The sequence below is a fragment of the Ammospiza caudacuta genome, chromosome 2 (assembly GCF_027887145.1).
Source record: "Ammospiza caudacuta isolate bAmmCau1 chromosome 2, bAmmCau1.pri, whole genome shotgun sequence".
NCBI lineage: Eukaryota > Metazoa > Chordata > Aves > Passeriformes > Passerellidae > Ammospiza > Ammospiza caudacuta.
Window position 1 is genome coordinate 59,128,201 of NC_080594.1, and position 21,521 is coordinate 59,149,721.

General features: G+C 36.7%; 1 protein-coding gene across 2 annotated transcripts in view; it reads right to left on the reverse strand.

The window, feature by feature from the left end:
• LRCH1 (leucine rich repeats and calponin homology domain containing 1) overlaps window positions 1-21,521 on the reverse strand; it is a 118,333-nt gene that overhangs the window by 62,422 nt on the left and 34,390 nt on the right. For both annotated transcript variants that reach the window (XM_058825083.1, XM_058825082.1), the window contains exon 2: window positions 2,662-2,806. In XM_058825083.1, coding sequence (XP_058681066.1) covers window positions 2,662-2,806 — 145 coding nt within the window. The remainder of the gene's footprint in view (window positions 1-2,661; window positions 2,807-21,521) is intronic.

A 21,521-nucleotide genomic window follows, 5' to 3' on the forward strand; every position in this document is an offset into this window, starting at 1 on the left:
TATCAGTTTAACAACATTGTAACAAATCCGTTTGCCACAAAGAACAGCTGTTTCCCTTGCTAATGAATACAGGAAAGTCAACTGAGACAGTATTTTGCAAATATTTAAACATTCCTGTGGGTTTATGTGCCATAAAAATGGATGCCTTTTGTTCCAGCGGAAAGACAAATATATAAATCACAGACAAAACGGTTATTTTCTCAATTAATTTAAAGCACATTTATAGTTGAAGATGACTTGGTACATCTTGGTCCATGGTTCTGTGCTATTAACCCAGGTAAATAGAGCAAAAATTTCTGGGACTATCAATGGTTCATTTCTTCCCAAGATTCATAGGCTAGAGCTTAAAGATGACAAATATCATGACCCTTTGTGATGTCCACAAGATTAAAAATAGTAATTCGTGGCTCAGTTCCCAGAAGAAACTTTATGCTTATCAGAATAACATAGTTACTCTCTTCTGGAATATTTAAAAATTTCCTTAAAATACAACATTTTCTTTCTTATGATTATTAACATGTAGTAAAACAATGAACAGTAACTTGAAGTGGTACCCCAGTATAAACCATTTTTTTAGCTCCTGCCTACATCTTAAGGCTTCAGAAAGCAAAGACATACTACTACATTCTGGAACACATGGTAAAAATTGTCATGTGGAATATCAGTAAGAGTTGCAATATTGACATGAAACAAAGACAAGCAAAAATCAAAATTCCACAAGCTGCAAAGCATTTCTTCAAGAGCTAGGCCAGCAACATACTACAAAGCTGCATATAGAGATGCATATTCATGCTCTACAAAATGGTCTCAAAATGTTGCACAAAGCAATCTACCATCTTATCTCTGTTCTGCGTGCCAGGATACAGACTGATATCAAGTAACAAACCCAAAGAAAATAAAAATGAGAAGTCTGACTGTTAACCAGCAGAAGCTGAAAAAAATATGAGCACTTATTGTGGAGCCAGGTTTCTTAATTCTAATGTCCTTACAGAAGACCAAGACACAACTTTTTTGAAAAATTACCTGGAAGTATTGTTTCAAGTTCTAAAGAACTCAAACGGAGGAAGCTTAGAGTCTAAAACAGTAACCCCTATGCTGCAGATCAGACACAGATAAAAAAAAAGTAAAACCAATTTTTAAGCTCCACAGAACTCAGAAGCAACCCAGTAAGAGATAAGGAACAGAACATAACCAGGGAAGTGAGTAATAAATCATCATTAGTTTCAAAGGAATTTCTTTAAATAAAACATGAACAGTATCCACCAAGGCCCAAAAACTATATATAGATCTCTTGGCATCACTTTCTAATGCTATTCAACATATGGGCTCTGCTGGTAACAGGCAGAAAAATATTTATTTCTTGCCAAGAAGCAACGTGGTTAGAAACTCAAGGATATATTTCCTTCTTCAGACTCTTCAATGCATTCAACTAACATGGGGAAGGGCACATCCAAGTAAAGGGGGGATTTTAAACTGAGAGAAATCACCTTAGTTAATCAAATGAAAAATCGCTTTTATTTTGTCCAATTTACTGTCATATGTGACATGAAATCTATTATAGTTTTGTGATGATTCAGACAAATTCTATCACTACACAGAGTTCTAATTCAGTGTTTCATGACATTGAGTTTTAACCAAATTAATTCTAATTCCTAAATTTACTAAGATCTTTTATCTATATTTAATGACTTAATCCAGCTTCTAGTTCTTCATGTATATCTAGCAAACACTAATTCAAAATCTCAAGTCCTATTTCTTGTACGTGTGCAGATACTCAGGACACACTGTTCTACTTAAATTTTTAAGACAAAATACTGTTCCACAGTGGCCAAAACTGCAATATAGTAATAATATAGACTTGAGAAAAAAAGACATGAGAAAGATCTTCATTGTTGATAAAACTGATGAACAGGACTTCATTCCCTGAATTTAAAAGACTGAGAGCCACTTCACCTTCTACTCAGACCTCATTCTCACAAAGAACAGACTGATAGAGCTTCACTATTACAGTTTTTACACATTAAACTACAAAGAAAATTCCACACCTTGCCCCAACTGAAAAAGGGCTCACTTGCCCTCCATCAAGAGCAGATGTTCATTCATATGCACTTTAACTAGCACCAATTCTCTGTAGTGATTAGTATTCACATAGAATTTTCCTGTAAAGGAGGCAAAGATGTCCAGCTCTTTGCCACTTTCTCCTCAAAAAGGCAGAAGCTATATTTCTTTCCTAATGTGACTATGCTAGTGATAGATACAGTATCTCACTCCTCCATTCTATTCCCCATGGTGAAAAATATAAATCTTCTGTCCCTCCATCTTTTGAGCTGCAAAAAGTATGTCAAGCTTTACAAAATTTGTCATCAGAAGTGAATTAAAAGAAAACAACTGTGTGGATGTGATTAGCATTCTGGATTTGTTGGAAGATTAAGGGACAGAACTGGATTAACTTTCTTGGTTTTCTTTTAACAATTATTTTTACATTTTGGTATTTACGATGCCTTCACACAGAGCTGTCTTTGCAGCCAATGAGCTTTTGTGTTACCCTTTTCAGTAACATGAAAAAATGCAGTCAGTTGTCCCAGAACATTATAAAGTGCAGACAAAAAAAGCTTTACATATTTGCAAATAAACAAAAAAATGTAGCAAAGATAAACTTACCTCAAATTTAAGTAAGTTAGCATTTGTAAGTTTACTATGGCATCTGGTATAACCTTGATACAATTGTGGTATAGATTTAGTGTTTCCAGTGACACAAAATGGCACAACTCCGTAGGAACTTCAGTTAACCTATTCTTGGATAAATCTGAAAAAAGGAAAAAGAGAAGGTATATATTTTGAACCATTAGAAAGCTATAGTTTGAAAAGCTGCACTTTATTAAAGTAAGTGAATAAATATAATTTACAGGGAGACAGCAAATTAGATCAGTGTCTTTATTATGCAAAGTAAAGCTAGTGCAAACTTCTACAATTTTGGAATGGAACAGGCTGCATATAAAAGAGCAAACATTCAATTAGGATTTATTTGGTCTAATAAAAAGTAATTATTTTCAAGACTCAATATGCTGAGGAAATAGTTGCAAACAGATTCGAAAGCTCATACAATATACCCAAAGATCTAGCCAATACACAGTCAGACATCTGCAAATAACGACAGCATTGAGAAAAACAAGCAACCAGGATTACATGTTTAATTTATTTAAATAGATTAATAAATAAATCAGGTAATTCTTCAAATTGGCCTGTATTTCCTGAGTCTAAACCATTTATAAATGAATGCTACCCAAAGAAACAGTGGTGGTTCTCAAGAATGGATTTTATATAAGTGATGGATTCCAAACCCCCAAGACCCTGCTTGTACCCACATAACAAAAGCTTTTGACTTTTGATTAGTTATTCATTCTTCATTTGCCATTCTAAGCACACAGACACAAAGGAAAATAAGGAGGGAAAAATATTACTGAGCTTTGTTACTTAACTACCACTGTATGAAGAATGAGGTATCATAGTACTGATGTTAGCTCAAGTCATACAACAATAATGCATACCAGCATTCAACTGAACCAACTGGGTTCAAACCATTGTTTAAGTAGTGTGGCAGAATAAATCTTACCCTTAGAAACTAGACAAATGCTACCTAGCCATGTCACCAGCCTGATAACCTGCCCTGAAGAATGGTCACCTGTGAAATGGAAGGAACAGGAATGCACCTATGCAAAAAGCAAAATGTCTGATGGTAAGGAAAAAATAGAACTTAATGATCTCCTCACTTAACTGCTGCTATTTTAAGCCTAGTGCCTGATCCTTCAAAGCTTACTTAAAATAAAAAGAAAACAGCAGCCAAAGTATGGATTATTTCCATGGCCCTGCCCTTACGGCCATAAATCATATTTTTGCTTTTTGTGAACAAACAGATAGAAGTCAAAAGAATTTTTTAACTTCCTTTGAAGCTGGCTGTACTGCAGCACAGCTTGAATTCAAACCTATCACCGGCCAGGACTTATTAGTTTTGTTCCTGTTCCTGCAATGTGAGCCTGAAATTCAGCACATTCTAGTCTTGTCAGCCTCCACGTGGCTTCACCTCATTGCTCCAACAAGAAGTTGGTTTCATTACTCCATCCCCTACCAAGGCCATTGTGATGCCTGCAGGCACAGTAACTGAGAGCAGCTCTGCTGACCCTGATGGCAGCACAATCGAATTGAGCACTGCAACCAAAATTATTCACTTCTAAGTTACTCTACAACTGCAACTCTAACTGCTCTGCTTTCTCCCACCAGGCTTTGATGGTGGTTACACACAGCATTACCTCACCTTCTGCTTCCCTTCATTTCTGACATCAAACTAAAGCATTTCCTGTTGAGTGACTCTTATTATTGTTTCAAAGCAGGAGAAAGCTCTTCATTGTTCCTCTGGTTTAGTGCTTTAATTCTCTACTGTTTTCCATTTATCCTGAGAGCACCTGTTTATTAGCACAGCATCCCAAAAGAATTCTGCTGCCTTTCTAGCTATGTTCATTATCAGATATTAACAGAAGACTGCCATGCTGTAACTTTTCAAATAATGCAGGGGCTATTCATATTTTACAATTCAAGTGCAAAGAAAACCTCACTTTTTTAAAATCATGCTTTTCTGGGGTGACATTGCCAGGAAAATCCTGCTCACTTTCTCCTTTAAAGTGGAAGGAGCAGCAAAATCTAGACAAGTGAACTCTTCTGTCTAGGGTGAAAACAACCTGGCACTAGATAAGAGTGACAACCCATCCTTCACCTGATCCTGCTCCAGTGATACACAGCTCAAAACCTGTCAACACTAAAATGTTACTTCTTCCTGAGCTCCTAAAACTGCAGCCTGCCACCTTAACTCCCTCTTCATGCCTGCTCTCATTTATCTACACATCAAACAAAAGACTGTTGCCACAATATTTGACTCACTCTTCAAAAATTCTAGTATCTCAAAAAAGCAAAATAGCAACCAGATTGACCCCACTCCTAAAACAGACATTACTAACACAGTTCAATGCCTTTTCTCCCATTATTTATTGCTATCTTTTGTTCTCAAGGTTTTAATTTTGTTAAACTGATGAAAGAAAAACAAAAAACCATACAGATCATCAGAGACAAATCCCTTCCTGTCATCCACAGGACCATTGGTTATAGGAGACACTACATGCACAACAAAGGAAGTCAATTATTTCTTGCTGTGTAGTCATCAGAGTAAGATAATTTCAACACTTCTATCAACTGCTGCTTCCTAAATAATGATAATGATGACAATAAAAATATTTAAAAAAAAAAACTAACCTATTCACAGTATAGGGCAGGGTAATAAAAACTGTACATTTTATTTACACATTGTTGTAATATAACTTAATAGAAAAAGCAGAAGTTTGTCACTATAATTTACTGATAGAAGGTATAATTAACAGGAAACCTGAATATCTTCCATTCTACACAGTGTTGCAATGGAATCTGACATACAGAATGCCCATCATACTTTTAACTAGTGGTATCACTTTTGCCAAAAAATAGACCTCCCCAATCATATGAAAGTTAAAGAAGAAAACAGATCGCTTTTGTACAATCCGAGAATGAATGCAAGCCTGTGAACATGATGCAGCTGTGAAGAAAGCTTAGCAGCTTTCTGAAAATTCCACACAGGAAAGCACATGTTGTAAGAACCTAAAAGGAAAACAGCCTGCATAACAGTTTTATACTGTACTTTATAAGCCCACACAAACATGTAGAGAAACCTCTGAAGTTCACATAATTATTATGATACTACTTTATATGAAGGCACTTTTGCCTCAAATTTCTGCATCTTACAGTAAGTCTGTATAAAACTCAGAGTTAACCTGAAATAAAGTTCTAGCATAAAATACAAGGGTTCAGACTTTAGGAAACTGCAGAATCATTTGAGCATACTGAAAAAAACAGTATGCCTATACCTTGGTTTTGTCACCATTCATAAACTTTCTGAACTTTTTTTGCTAAGGCATTCTTGGGTTATTTAGGGAAAAGAATGCAGAAACTACATTTTTAAACCACTTGTGACAATACTTTTAAAGTACAGAAACAACTAGTTGGCAAACCTTTCGTTTCTTCCTGCAATTCTTTAACTCTACCCTTCCCAAATTGCTAAGCTGCACAGACCCCTTACATGACTAATTTGTAGAATAACACTTGATGGTAATTACTAATAATAAGTTACTGTACAGACTGGCTTTTGCTACAGAAATGGAAATGAACAGAGAAGTGGAATTTGCTAGTGTTTAAAAGAATTTTAAACAATTTGCTTTGACTATGCAACATAAGGGAGATCTAACAAATAAATCAATCTATGATAGCAGAAGAACATTTCATGTTTGCCAATACAGTACAGGTAGGTTTCACCTGAGGTCACTACTTCCTGTAACTTCCATTATGAAATAGGTGACACAAACACGAAACAATGGGGCAGGGGAGTCCATGCAATGGAGTGAGTTTCCTGTGTTAAATGAAATACACCATTCATTCATTATTTGTGACACCAAGACATTTTCAAACTACATCTGGCTTCACTTCATCTTTTCCTGCCAAGAACAAGTTTGTTAAAACTCCAAAATAAAGTAACAGAACACAAAAAAATAAGCAATCCAGTTTAGAAAAATATTAGATAGAATCTTGATCTTTAAAAGAGTCAGCAGAATTCTGGCACAATGACATAGCTTTTGTATGAGAAGTGTTACTATGTTGGAAGCCAGACAGGAACTACACAAAATAAGCACTTCCTTAGCTGGGAGAGAACAATTAAAAGCAAAAAAGTTCACACTGGTAAATAAGCATTTAACAGGAGACTCCAAGCCTTGTTTGGTAACTGGCACACTGCATGGCCAGGAACCACACTGCCATTACAACAGTAATTACTGGCCCCCATCCCTGCAGCAAAACCTTTTCATTCCTACAGCTCAGACAACCTCCACCACAATGAAGGGCTGCCATTGCATACGACCTTCCTGACTTCACAATTTACAGCCAGACAAACAAGTGCCACTATACATATATGTACTATGTATGCAAGCTATAAAAAACTGCAGTCCTGAGACCAAAACGGTTTTGTCAAAATACCTCCAAAAAATTAGAAGTCAAATAGTAACATTTCTTTCACTAAAACTCCTGAAGTGCTCCAATTTCACTACTTTGTAGTGATTAATAGATGTTTAAATATCAGTTATTAGTGCATTATTTAATTAAAGCTGCACACTATTTATGGGAGAGCTAAACAACTGAAGACTTTAAATAGTAAAATTAATTCCTTAAACAAATATGCACATGCACTACTACATCATAAATCTTGACAAAGAACTTTAAAGAAAGCAGCTTATTAAAAGGAAGCGATTTACACATTTCAGATGGTAGCCAAATTCAGTCTAAGTTTATGTTTCTAGAACACAAACCTGCAATAGAAAAACTATCCAACACAGAACAATAAAAATAATTAAATCTATCTATCTATATATATGAAATATCTGTATTTGCTATGAAGTCCTGAAATCAAGAAATTGCAAGGGGAAAATGTCACCCAAACAACCTTAATTCCAGGCCACTAAGTTCCTTTTTTCTGCAGGATTCAGCATTGACTGAATAAAAGACAGAAATCATTTTGAAGAAGCTATTTGCATTTGCACTAAGATACCATTCAAGGTATTCAAATGAGATGTCTGAAATTTGACAAGGAATTCAAACACTTCACTGAAAAAGCCTAAAAAAATCAGTCAGTTCAATTCTAGTTTCATAATGCAAATAAGAACATTAAAAAATACATAAAGAAGTCTATAAAGGCACAGCTACATGGAGCTCTTCCTTTTATACTGTAAGCTCCCCATATTTTTATCAGGCTTTGAGGAAGCCTGTATTTCCTCATTAGCAAGGTACATCTTCATTGGGAACTGAAGCCACAAATGATGGCACTGTATCTCAGACACCTTTTAGAATACCTACTTAAAGTGCACTTCAGATCTTTGGCAATGCTGTCCCCACTTTGGCAAGGAAGGCAAGTCATCTACCATCAATGTAATTGTACCTATGAGAATCAATCAAATGCCAATGGTCTCTAATGAAGCAATTACTTTGTGCTAGCCTTCCCCCCAAATGGAAGGAAAATCCACCACTCTAGAGGCAAAAGCTATCCATTAGTCATAAGAACACTCATGGAACTATGAAGTGCTACACACGTTTAAGACATGCCCTACAAGTTGTCATGATCTCCATACTCATGGCAGGATACCCACTCATCCTCTCCCTCCACCAGAATTTATGAATAATATCTTGGGTGTACAGCCAGCTTTTATTGCAGTCAGCAGCTTCTAGGACAAGGATGCTACACAAGTGGAAAAGAAGCAGCAAAGACCTCCATTGCCTCTGGCATCAAATGCATTCTGCTTTACTCATGACAGTTACACCAAAAAAATGAATGGCATTTCTTCACTAAGAGACATTTCTATCTCAATTACTTAGCAAACAGAGTAACAAATAACAGAAGACAAAGAACATCCAGTAAAGTAAAAACAATTCTGCTCCCTATTAGAAAAAAACATGACATAGTAATGCATAGGCTCAAAGTTTTTCTTTCTAAAAGTACAACTTGTATCAGATAGAAAAAGGGGTAGCTCTAAAGTTGATTCCTAGCAAAGTCATCATTACTGATCCCATAGTATGCAACAATAGCATCTGAATATTGATCAACCCTGAATCCAGATGTACAGACGCCGACTCAAAATATGTAGAAAGTGCATCTGTCTCAGGCAGGAAGACAAAAACATACAGATTACGTTGGAGAGATTATGAAGAAACTCTGCCATCTCATACACTTGGTTAGCACTACTTTTGAGCACTGTCAGCATGTTGCTTGTTTCCATCTGGCTCCCATTCGTTAATTTAAGAACCAACATTAAAAATTTCCACCTAAGCCACAGTTAAATTAAGATTACACTAGAAATGTAGGACATTTAAAAGTGATCATACATCTACTTCTGTATCCACTTTTAATCACTAGATTTAACATATCAAAATATTCTTCTTTACCACTGTGTAGAATACGTGGACAAGTTAAAAGGCAAATACAGAGAGGAACTAAATATGGGATTTAGAGAAAGGGGGAAAAAACCCCGGACGGAATAAAAACAGGCTGAGAGCAGGAAATCGCAGAGCCAGGCAGAGATGTCACCGCTAGAGGGGGCCTCGATCTCACGACTTGGCCAGCACCCTGCACGGGTGTTTCTCCTGCTTCTTTCAAAGCCCATCCCCAGCGGATGCAGGGGGCAGAAACAGGAAGGTTCACTTTTAAAACACTCATGGGCACTCCTGTAAACCTGTCGCACACTACAGTTTTGAAGATTACAAATGCGGCTGCTCAATTGCAACCATTACTATAGGAAGCCCTTCAAAAGAAAGTCTATTCTGAAATAGTCACATTGAAGTACTTCTCCCCAACTTTCACTCAGATGACGCAAGAATAGAAGGCATCCTTGAACCCTCTGTTGTACAACACTAGCAAAGTATGGCCAAAATGATGATACATTTGACAAACATCCTCCTTGCATTCCACCCCAGCAATCCTTATTTACTCTATTCCATCCATCACTCCACAATACACAGCTTACTTTTCCACAGTAATCTGCAGAAAAGCATGGCCAGATGTAAGAAATGTGCACCCTACGTTTTTCCTCAGGTAGTGCCCTAACTAGCCTGGAGCAATCCAGCAGCTTAAACTGGCTCTCCCAGTGATCCCCAAATTTTGTGCAAACATCACTTCAGGGTTGTCTCCTCTGTATGAAATAAAAGGTGAAGGAGGAAGCAATAGGCTAGCACTGGTATGTGCCATGGAGATATTAATATCTCCATGGCACACTCCAGTTCAAAGGACATGAGACTAAAGTTCTCTGCAAGAAACATGTTCAAAAAGAGTATCACAAGTCTGAAGGAATAAAAAAAATGAAAGTTACTATAGTAGCCTGCTTAATTATTGCACCTGCTTTTATGTGACAACATACAACATTTAAATGTTTCCTTCATCTTCTATTTCTTCCTCTTTAGGACAACAGCAGTTTGGGGTTAAGATTATCAGAAAAAATACTGTTGGGAGATGAATCTGGTGTGAAAGTGTATAAGACTCCCTAAAAAGACAGAGTAAAACAACAGGATTATTCCTGCAGACCTCCATGTGGGTACAAAGAGATGTGGACCGTGGTGGACTGACCCTAGCTGGCCAACAGCTGCCCACCCAGTGGCTCTATCACTCCCATCCTCAACAGGACAGAGGGAGAAAACACAAAGCAAAAGCTCAGGGATCAAGATAAAGACAGGAGAGATCCTCACCAATCACTATCATGGGCAAAAAACAGATTCAGCTTGGGGAATTTGATTTACTGCCAATTAATAAGAGAGTAGGGTAATGAGAAACAATAGCAACTAAAATCACTTTATACTCCTTTTCCAGACTAAACCTCTCTGATAATTCTGCTATTTCTCTCCCAGCCTCCATGTCTCTCAGTGGTGCAGGGAACAGCGAATGGGAGTTGTAGTCAGTCCACTTCATTTCTGTCACTCCTTCCTCCTCTTACTCTTCCCCTACTCCAGAACAGGTTCATCCCATGGGTTACAGTCCTTCATTAACTTCTCCAATACAGGTCCTTCCCACAGACCGGCGTCCTTCAAGAACTGCTCCTGTCTGGGTCCTCTTGCCACATGAACCTCACATAGGCACCCAAACACTTGTATTATGAGATGGGAAAAAAGGATCTGGCAACAAACATGTTCCACCAACACAACAAACATTTGGTATGAAACCCACTTCACGGCTCATGAAGAATTCCTCCTTCTCCCACGCCTTCTGCACAAGAGGGAGGATACAAGTCATTAATTTTCACTCAATAAACAACCAGCCCTAGGAAGGATCAATGGATTGTATCATGCCAGTATTGTATGCATCAGCCTCAGCAGTACAAATATTTCAGGTGTTTTTTCAGACAGTAGCAGTAAAAATAAATCCTCATTCAACTCTAAAAACTTTTACAACTGCCATCTAGCTCCCATTTTTAGCCTTTATAGCAGGTTGACTCATAGCACTGGGGAACTGAAGTGTAAACATCATACTCTGTCCAGCTGAATCCCCCCTCTACTGTATGGAACTACATTCCCCTCATCTGCTTGAACTGCTCCTATTGGCACATGAAAGAAAATTTCACAGTGAACTCCCACAAATGAGGGCAGGGCTTTCCCTACCTTCTCTGTGGAAACAAAAAGTATATCTTGATACTGGAAAGTCCTCAAGATTAGCTTCAGCCACCACAGATACACTGAAATTATTAGCATGGAATGATAAGAGATCAGGTAAAACTGCAAGTTATAAGGGGAATTCCAGGTATATTAGAGATGTCTAACAGAACTAAGAAATTATGTAATTCTTTTCTGAAAGAGCAACAATGACCACTACTTTCACCAAATACAAAAGTAACGTTGAAAAATGTGTAAATTTCATTTGCATGTATATACATGTGCAGGCACACAAGCTTATTCCATTCAAGCAACTTCCACCTACTGAAAAACTGAAAAAGATGTGAAATAAAACCAGGAATTACATTCTGCCCAAAGAAGGCAGTGGATCCCTGCAGAGACATACTCTTCCAATACCTTGTAGTACAAATCTCTTGTTTTAGCCACAGAGATCATCTTTCTTAAAGCTGTCTACTTTGGAAGTCAACACCTTCCACCTCCATTGGGGAATTCCACATGATGTTCTCAAAAACAGCAGGATGCAATCTAATGGTCTAGAATCTTTCCCAGCCCACAGCCATCACTAGTAAGAACGAACAAATGCCATGTCCAGATTTGTTTTTCATGCCATTCACTCTTTTAATAGCTATTATTTATTTTTTCCTCTCAAGCTGTGAAGAGAGGACATTGCTTATGCTATGCATTATCTGCCTCAGTGACCTGCTGAAAGAGGAGTTACCTCACATTTACCATCTGGTAGAAGTAGCACATAAACCAATTCCTGTGAAGTAGCCCACTTGCCCACACTTTGAGGAAAATTATTTTTCACACCTGACAGACTTAAATGCTACATTTGCTTATTTTAAATTCATTTTACACACGAATACTCTCACTGTTCTGTAAGAAAATTTGCTACAATCATGGAAATGAGCAAAAGTTATTTGATCTTTAAGTACATCAAAGGCATGAGGGCAAAGACATGAGAAAGCTACCTGATGCTAATTTACAGTGGCACAGGAAAGCAGAGTATTACTCATCTAGTCACTTCCCTTTCTGTCTGCCCATCTCCCACAGATCTCAGGGTTCATCTCCCTTATCTACATTATTCATGTCCTTCTTCCCCAACAGTTCTTGAAGTCAGCACAACATAATTGCAACAGTTTATCAACACAAATCTGTTTTATGCCATGAAAGCTGACTTACACTATTGAGCACAACCTTAAACAATAAAGTAATTATGTGCCTGTTACACAGGAGGTACAACATCTGAAAGAAAGGCTAAGAAGTATTCCAGACTTTTAAACAGAACAGAAATCCACGAAAACATTATCAAAAAGGTATCAAGAAAGAAAAATCCTGGAATAAACAAATTATGTTGTAATAAATAATCAAAAATCAGATGTCTATTCCTAGACAGAGGGGAAAAACAAAAGGAAAAAATAATAAACATACTTCCTTGAACTGAAAGCAAAATGAGCACAGTACATATTTTATCCATCCTTTAAAAAACCCCAAACAAACTAAAAACCACGTAGCTGGAATCACTGGAACTACAGACCTGTAATTTTTGTACTAAGATCTCTATCCTATGTAACTGTTCCCATGGCTCTTCCTTAAGTTTAAGACAATGTTTCTCAACCTTCTAATTTTTCTTTCCTTCATAATCAAAGAACCTTGCCTTCTTTGGGGAAAACAAAGCCAAAATAGATATCCAGTATGCTGCTTGTTGGTCAGGCAGGGGTTGCATGGGTAACATGTGCAACTTCTTTTTTTAACTTGTTTTAACAAGTCATAGTTTACAACAAGATTTTAATCTAACATCTTTACAAGATGAGACACATCAGATACACAGACTCCAAAAAGACTTGGGAGGGGGAAGTAAAATTCAGACATACAATTTCTACTTATAAACAACCCAGTGCCTGTGACTAGGCAGGTAGAAACCACCCAATGTTTGCCATAATTCTTGCTGGGGCATACAAGTGGGAACAAGCCAACACGCACCAATGGCATTCGTGGGCAGCCTGAAATCACAGGTAAGTATCAGTGCTATTGCTGTTTAACAACTGCATCTCAATGTGTATTCTGAAGAGACAAAAGAAAGTCTCCTTCTGGTCTAATTTCTTCCATTTCGTGTTTTTTTTGGGGGTATACTTCACAGTCAGTCTTTTGAAAGGCGTAAAATAATTTAACACAGCATAGTCTACTAAGCCTGGACTAAATTTCTGCTTCTGGTGTAGATTAATTTCTACTTCCTTATTCATTTTCCTTTCAAACCACCCTTCACGAGGTCAAAGTTCCACCTTACAGGCTTAAGTATTATCATTATATTTTTCTATAAGAATGATTTTGGGCTGAGTACTCTTTCTGAAGGAATTCTGCTGTGCTTTTGCTTTTATTCATATCTTACCTCACAAATTTATCTTGGTTAATGGCTTGTGTGCTCTCACTGTGGTAACAGTGGCTTATCACAGACACAGAACAGGTTGCATCGAAAGCAGGGAAGGGACCAGAAAGTGTTAATTCACAATGCCATCCCTATCAATAATTAAAACAAAATGTAATGAACTACAGACTCTGAAGAGGCCACATCAGCTCGTTTATTTATGCCCAAATGAGACCCCTGCAGGTGGATAATGAGGAGTCCTGTGAAGAGCTGATGGAAGCATCATTTCCCTTCAGTTATCATGGCCTGATTGGTACATGGCAAAGTCTATGCAAGATTTAATAGATCTTAGATTTAAGAGGTCCAGTAACTGTTTTTAACATAACACTGTTGTTGTATTTTAAAAAATAACAACCCAAAACCTCAACCTTCTACTCAATCCACTTTCTCCCTGTTGACAGATATAATAATGCTTTAATGAAGCAGTTGGAGTTAAATTGCCCTTGTCAGAAGACAAACATCTTCATTGTACAAGCATACATTTTCATATGTATGCTCCTGCCAATCCAGGTCAGGTTTTGTGAAAAATAGATAAGGCTAAAAGCTTCAGGCCTAGAAGGCTAAAGATTTGGGGAATACACCTTAAACTATAACACCAGAAAATGTAAAAGATTTTTTTAGGTGGGAGGTTAAGAACTTTTTGGCTTGATTTGTTTACCAGCATATGCATTTTAAAATCTTTACTATGAGATGAACTGCTAACTTTTAAGTTTGCCTCCAGAGGACGTGCTGAACCTGGTTGTTCAGAATGCTGAACCTGCTAACCTTATACTACCACATCTATTACTCAATGGCTAAACTTCTACTGATATTATTAATCATATCAGACTGACATCATTCCAAAAGTGCAATTTTGAGTTAATTCCATTTTTAATTCATTAATGCACTGCAAAACTCACTGATTTAATAACATACTTTTAACTGTACCCTTTAAACATTCTGGCTCAATAACTGATATTTCAAAGGTACCCCCAACAAGTTCATTAATATACAGGTAAAGAGGCCCACTGGTGATTTAGACAACTTTGTGACTTTTCATACAACACTAAAAGTCATCCTGTCAGGACTTGGAGTCATACCAAATCAATGCTCATGACTCATCAAGTAATTCAGTCATACCTAGGAAGAAAAGGTTACATATATTGAGAAAACTGTGGTTTTAATTAAAAAAATGCCTGGCATTCTCACATTACTATTTCTTTTCTGCATTCAAAAACCAACAGTCTCACATTTTTATCTAACTCACTCCCATTTCAGCCTCTTTTAACCCAGAAAAAAAAAAAAAAAAAAGGCAAAAAAAAAAAAAAAGGCAAAAAAGCCAAGAGCTCACTAGAGGCTCTAAAATTTTTTTGGACTTTTCCAAAACTGTGTAATCCTTGTGACTGACACATGCTCTCCTCAGCTCACATCCCCTCTTCCCTCTGCACCATCAAAACATTTAGATAGGAAATTCATTCTTTTGGGAAGAACTTCTAAAGAGATTCACCAGCAAATGTACAATTATAAATGCATTTTCCTTCAGGAAAAAAAAAAGCTCTGATTATGCAGAAACTATGAATCACTTCAACCAGCAGTTTTTTCTCTGCAGAGATGACAACATCACATACCCCCATGTGTTTCCTATGCTTGCTTAATGAAAGTCTCATCTCTGAAGTTTGTTTATTCCAGATTAGCAGATAGCAGAAAATCAACTCTAACACAAAAAGCTTCTAATGTGGCTTGTGCTGAGCTGTCTGCCAGCACACCTGCAGACAGACTGAAGGTGTTATTTGAGACTATTATCCCAGAGTTATATACTCTGTGCAAGATAGGAGACAACTGTTGTGCTATAAACTGTCAGTTGATCTGTTTTCTGTACACAACAGGATTTGATTTCACAGAAACCTAATTTTAACTCTTAACTGAGGACAGAAATATCTATTTTATACCATGGTCTTGTAACAAGTGGAAAAGGTTAAAAGATTCTAAAACTTTGTCAAACAGTTAATTTGTGCTTTCAAATCAAGCATCTCCAGATTTTAAATGCCAGGAAGCTTAAGATATATTCTTTCAAGGTCTGCTATATCATCTGAAGTCTTTTGCTGGAAGCATTTGTGAATAAAAAATTCTCCTCCAGCTTTTTCCAATGCCTGACATGCTTTTTTCTTGATTCTACAGCTCAGTTGCTACACAACCACCCACATGGATATGTAACACTAAGGACAAAGACTGTCCTCTTAACAATTCCTCCCCCTACGTTTTCCCAGTGATATTCATGAGAACATTATTTTCTCCCAGTCATTCCCCTAAAAGACTAATGAGCAAGCTACTTTCTTCTAGTTTCCTCTTACCACATTCAAGTCTTTCTGCACCTGTTCCAGTCTCAAGCCATCTTCCTTGAACATGAATGGGACAGAAACCACCATAGAAGCTTTATGTTACATCATTGTCATGCATAAAATCATGAAGAATTTCTAACCTGCATTAAGCACATCTTCTGATAAAGCCTCAAGACAAAATCAGATGGTTACAATTTGTCATACTGGTGGCTTGTGACCACCTTTACAAGTATCAAATGCAAGCTTTCTTCCTTCACTAATTATCAGTGATAAAAGCGTAACCTAGAGCAGACACTCCACTTTGTGACCCTTTAAATTTTATTCTGGAGCATTCTTCACAGAACAATGAATGTTTCCAGTGCTAAACATATCTTGAGTGCTGTCATAAATCAGTGTTCTCACCATAAAGATGTAAAAGTGCTTAAGAAACACAAAACAAGGCGGGGGTGGGGGGGGAAACACAAACCCAAACCCTGATACTAGAAAATACTTTGTCTCTATAACAAAGTTTCAGGTCACATAACTAATTTACCTACTTCAAATTAAATTAAAGAAAACAGAAACAACCAACACCATAAAAATCAAGAATGGAAAAAACACCACCAAACCTTTTTTGCTCACAAGTAGACTGTAAACCACAGCATTTCTCCTACAAGTTTGTAACAACAAAGTGTTTGGCAAGTATCTGCAAGCATATCTAGCATTACAAATCTCAGTTGTAATTCCAAAGATAAAAGCCATGATCCTTTAATAAACTATGCCAATAGCCAAACCAGTGGTTTATCAGTAGATTATTTGAAAACATGAGTATTGCCATTTGTTACTAAGCACCACTAGGTCTGCTTCTCTCAAACATCTGAAGAGCATCTTGCCCACGTGCTTCCTTCCTGCCAACACACCAGCCACATCTCAACCATGAAACATGTTCTTGACATTTTCCACTAGCAAAGCTCATTTCAGAGGTTAAATAAACCTCTAAAAAAGAAGAAAAAAAATTTAGGCTTACTTTAAGGTTTGTTTTAGAGGGTAATAAAGGTCTAAAGCAATGTTTATTGAAACAATGTTTATTGAAACTTTCACAACATAAAAACGCTTGAATCAAGTATGAACAGATTAAACTTATTTTAATAAAGTTTCATATTTTATTAAGAAATACTTTTTAATATAAAGCATATATCATTTATAGATACAGTTTATAAATTAATAATGAACATTATACCCATGGGTCAGTCTGCTGATGTGAAATGACATCAGCAATTCCCCATCAACAACTCAGAGGTATGCACGAGCATATTCACTTCATGTTGCATCTTCTCCAACGTGACAGAATCCATGCAAACAACCTCAGCAACTCCCATCAGGGAAGATTCATTTGTTATCCCACAATTCATTTTTTAATTGAAAAACAAGAAAAAAATGCTTCAAGGAGGCGAGGTAACTTACAAGTCTGAACATTGTAGCCAAATTTCAAGAACCTCATTTATAAACTATATGCACACTGGATTTATATGCAAATATTTTTCAAAGAGGAAAACAAATACTAGCATGTACAGAGGAAGGAGGGAACTTAGCCTCTCCTTCAGGCATGATGAGCAAAGCGTCTTAGCGGCTGTGGCACAGAAACTGGGTAATGAGTCCACACCAGCAGCTCCCTGAACAAACACAGGGACTGCCCAAGAGGACATTGGCAGGAGCAGGGACAAGCTGGCAACGACCTGGACCAGCATCTCTTTCCTCAGGCAACATTGTAACAAAAATACACAGCCTAGTCCCGCTGGAGTCCTCTTTGCATACACTGGAGACAAAGCAGGAAAAGGGAATAACAGCACCCAAGATGGAAAACCCTTATTTGCTTAGCTCCACTGAACAAGGGATCTTCAGCACCATGTAGAACACAACACTTAAAAACATTTCAGGGCCATGAATTAAAGAATGACTCAATCAGAATTATTAACAGATCTGTGAGATCACTGCCCTTGACAGAAAGGAAGGTAGAGCCAAATTCTGCTGCCTTTCAGCATGTGAATGGCCAATGTAGAGTGTATTCAACAATTCACTTGCCCTTGTTTTTCCAAGCAAAAGAAGCAGAGATGATTTTCCCCAATTTTTTCAAATGTAAAAATAAAAGATAATAACAGAATGAGAATTTTCTCTTCTAACTGCGGTTCTACTTCACATGAGCAATGCATGCAGACTATTTGCTTCAGCTACAGTAAAGAGTTTACCCTCCTAGATTATTTCATGCTACAGATAGTGAAGAGGAAAAATTTTCATCACTGCCATCTATTTATCAGCTCTTGAATGCTTAAAGACAATGTCAAAGCTGAAAGCAGAATTTTCCTTCTAGGATAATTAATTAGTAATAGGACAGTCTGGGATCACCATGTAAAATGCATGTGGTTTAGGTAAAACCTGAACAAATTAAGATTCCAACATAGATACATGCTTTAGAGGAAATAAAATCATTCTACAAATAAGACTGCATTATTTTAAGGAGATATAAAAAAGGTTGGTCTAAGGTGTGTGAGGTTTTTTAAACATTGTAATTATCATACTTTTTGTCAGTAGACATTATCATAGTCTAAATGTACCCAAATGGCTTTGGATTTCTTTAAAAGGAAGTAAATTTCAATTCAGACATTGCATGACTGTTACAAGAACAGTTTGTCATTGACTGGAACAAGAAAATAGGGAAGGAGGAAATTTCAATCCTTGCATATGCTACACTCATAAATAAGCATGGATAAAAAACCCCTCTCGGAAGCACAAATGTCACTGGCACACTAACTCTTTAGACTACAATAGTCTAAGTATTATTATTATACACGTAATAGTGTATGTATTTAAGTGACAGCATGAAAAAAAATCTCCTTAAGCACAGAAGTAATTACTTGAAGTCTCTTAATACATATTTCTTTTTTTTTTCTTTTGGCACTTGAACATAAAGCAACTGATAAAAAGCATATCACTGATTTGCCTCAAGCTGCTTCTAGATGTAGATGGGTATTTATTGCCAGCAGGAGCAGTCTACATTTTTGAAATTGTTTCTGCATTCTCTGTATACAGATTGCCAAATTATTTGCATGTGGTAGACTCATGTCATTTCCAGCTGCTCTTTGGTCCTTACTGTTTTCCACCAGCACATAACAGCTTTCAGTACAGCTTAGTGAAACTTGGCCTCCGAGCAACAGTATCTTCCAAAAACCACAACCAAACATGCAAAACCTCTCTCCCAATCATTAAAAGGTATAACAAACAAGAAATATAGCCTTTCCTTGCCAGCCAAAGCAAACAACTCAGTAGCTTTCATTCAATTGTGCTTTAGCAGCTTTCACTGCCCAATTCTGACAGGCTAAAAGCCCCTTTTAGGCCTCAAAGTTTGCTTAAAACTAATTAAGCTGTAGGGTAAAGTGCCTTTTGAGACTTCTATGAGTCCTTCATATATTTTCAGTAAGTCACATACTGATTTTAAGAAGTCTTACAACAAAAAACCTGTATCTAATAAATGAACTCCAGTTTCTATACATAAGACTGCACTACAAAAGCAGCTGGTGAAAGTTTATCGGAACTCTTCAAAATTTATTTCCAGACTTTCATATTAACTTTTCAGTTGTTCTTATAATTTTTCTGGTCTTAAATACTTATGAGAAAATCCAGCTGTATAAGAAACTATATATTCTTTGCCTTCACATGGGTTTCCAGTGTTGACTGAAACACAACTAATCATGCACTGACTTAGGAAAATAGTGTTCAAAAAATTTATATAGTGACTGTAAATCATAATTTTTCAGAGTCCTAAGTTCAGTGAGCTATAAAGCTCCCCTAACTCCACTGTAATGGTCAATGAACCATAAAGTTCACCAAGAATTTAACCAAATCACTGTCTGGGTATTGTAAATATGAGAAGGATTACACAAACTGACAGGTAACCCATAGAGTATTCAGATTGTTAATTCAATCCAAAAATTAATGAAGCGATGGAAAAAATAATCCTGATTTTAGACACTGCTCTAAATTACTCTCCTTACAGCATGATAGAGGTAAGTTGGTGATTATCCTCTTTGGAGGAAATGGATGAGGTAAAAAACATTCTAATCAGCAATCTAGTATACTTCATTCAGAAAGAAAGCATTGTTTCACATTGTCTTTCAGAATTTAAAAAAGTTTCTTACATTCAATTAAACCATCCACAGTATTTCTCATCCAAATTTCTACACAAATCCTCTCCAGTCTGCTTTGGCTACATTCCTTGGCTGAACCCTCTTGACTGAGGTTATGTGACCCCTAATACTATCCTGCCATGGCAAATGCCCAAATACACAGGCCAGACACTGATTCCCTAAGATTTTCCTACCAGCTTCCCGAACCACTATTAATACAATGAATTAATTCCACTTCAATTTCTCACACAACTTTTCGCCTATTTTCTACAGAGAATCAGCCATCCTAACAGCAGGGAAAATAGTATTTTAACATTTTTCTTTATTGAATTATTTGAAGAATTATTTATTTTTTATTTTCTGGCCAGGAGTTTTAAAATGCGCAGTTTAAAAAAAGGCCACCAAATGACTGAAGTAGTTTGGAATGGCCAAGGAACTGTAAAAATGAAGGTATCCTCTTCAAACTCACTATGTAGGGCTTAAAGAATTTCCTTTTTTCTAATTACTTTGTAATTAGTTTTGGAACCCTAGTATGCCCCTGGCATTCAGGGACACACATATGAGAGCAAGAGGTCATAGGACTTCATCATGTTCTTGCTCTACACAAAATCTACATTTTGATTTACGTGTGACAGCAAATTACAGCACTCCATTTCCTATTTCATACCAGCACTATCCTGATTCCTCTTCAAGACAGGTTTTCAACTCACCAGCAATTACTCAGATATCTTCAACAGAGCAATGTAGTCCATTAATATCTTCCTAGAACACTGCAAACTAATCTAAGTCTGAAGACGAGAACAATTGCCCAAAAAAAAATCAAGGAAAAATAACCAGTGTGATAAAAATAAAGCTTCACAAGCATGCTATTTTATGGCTCCAGGAATAGCTAAATCACAGGCAGATCAAAGTGGCAGTCCATATGAACATAATGTACAAAATTCTGAAGGAGTTCAAACATCCTCACTGTAGATTGCAATCAGTAGCTGGTGACTACCAGTAGACAGGAATGAAAACAAGACCATTATGATATGTAGTTTTCAACTTAACCTTCTGAAGGTATTGTCCAAATCTATTCAAAGTGGTGAGTGTATGAGGGAAAAGTGTTGACTGTGCTATTATTAGTAACACTGCAAATGCATTTACTCCCAGGGAACTGAACTTCCCCAAATGCTGTTTTGAATAATTAAGCATATGAACTAAAGCAAACACAAAATCAACAACTCAACACAAGTAAAGAAAAAGGAAGTAAAAAAAAAAGAGAAAAACCATATTCAGAACTTCATAATACACAACAGAAGTTTAGCTTTAGTTTATACTGATGTTTTCACAGTACTACAATTAATT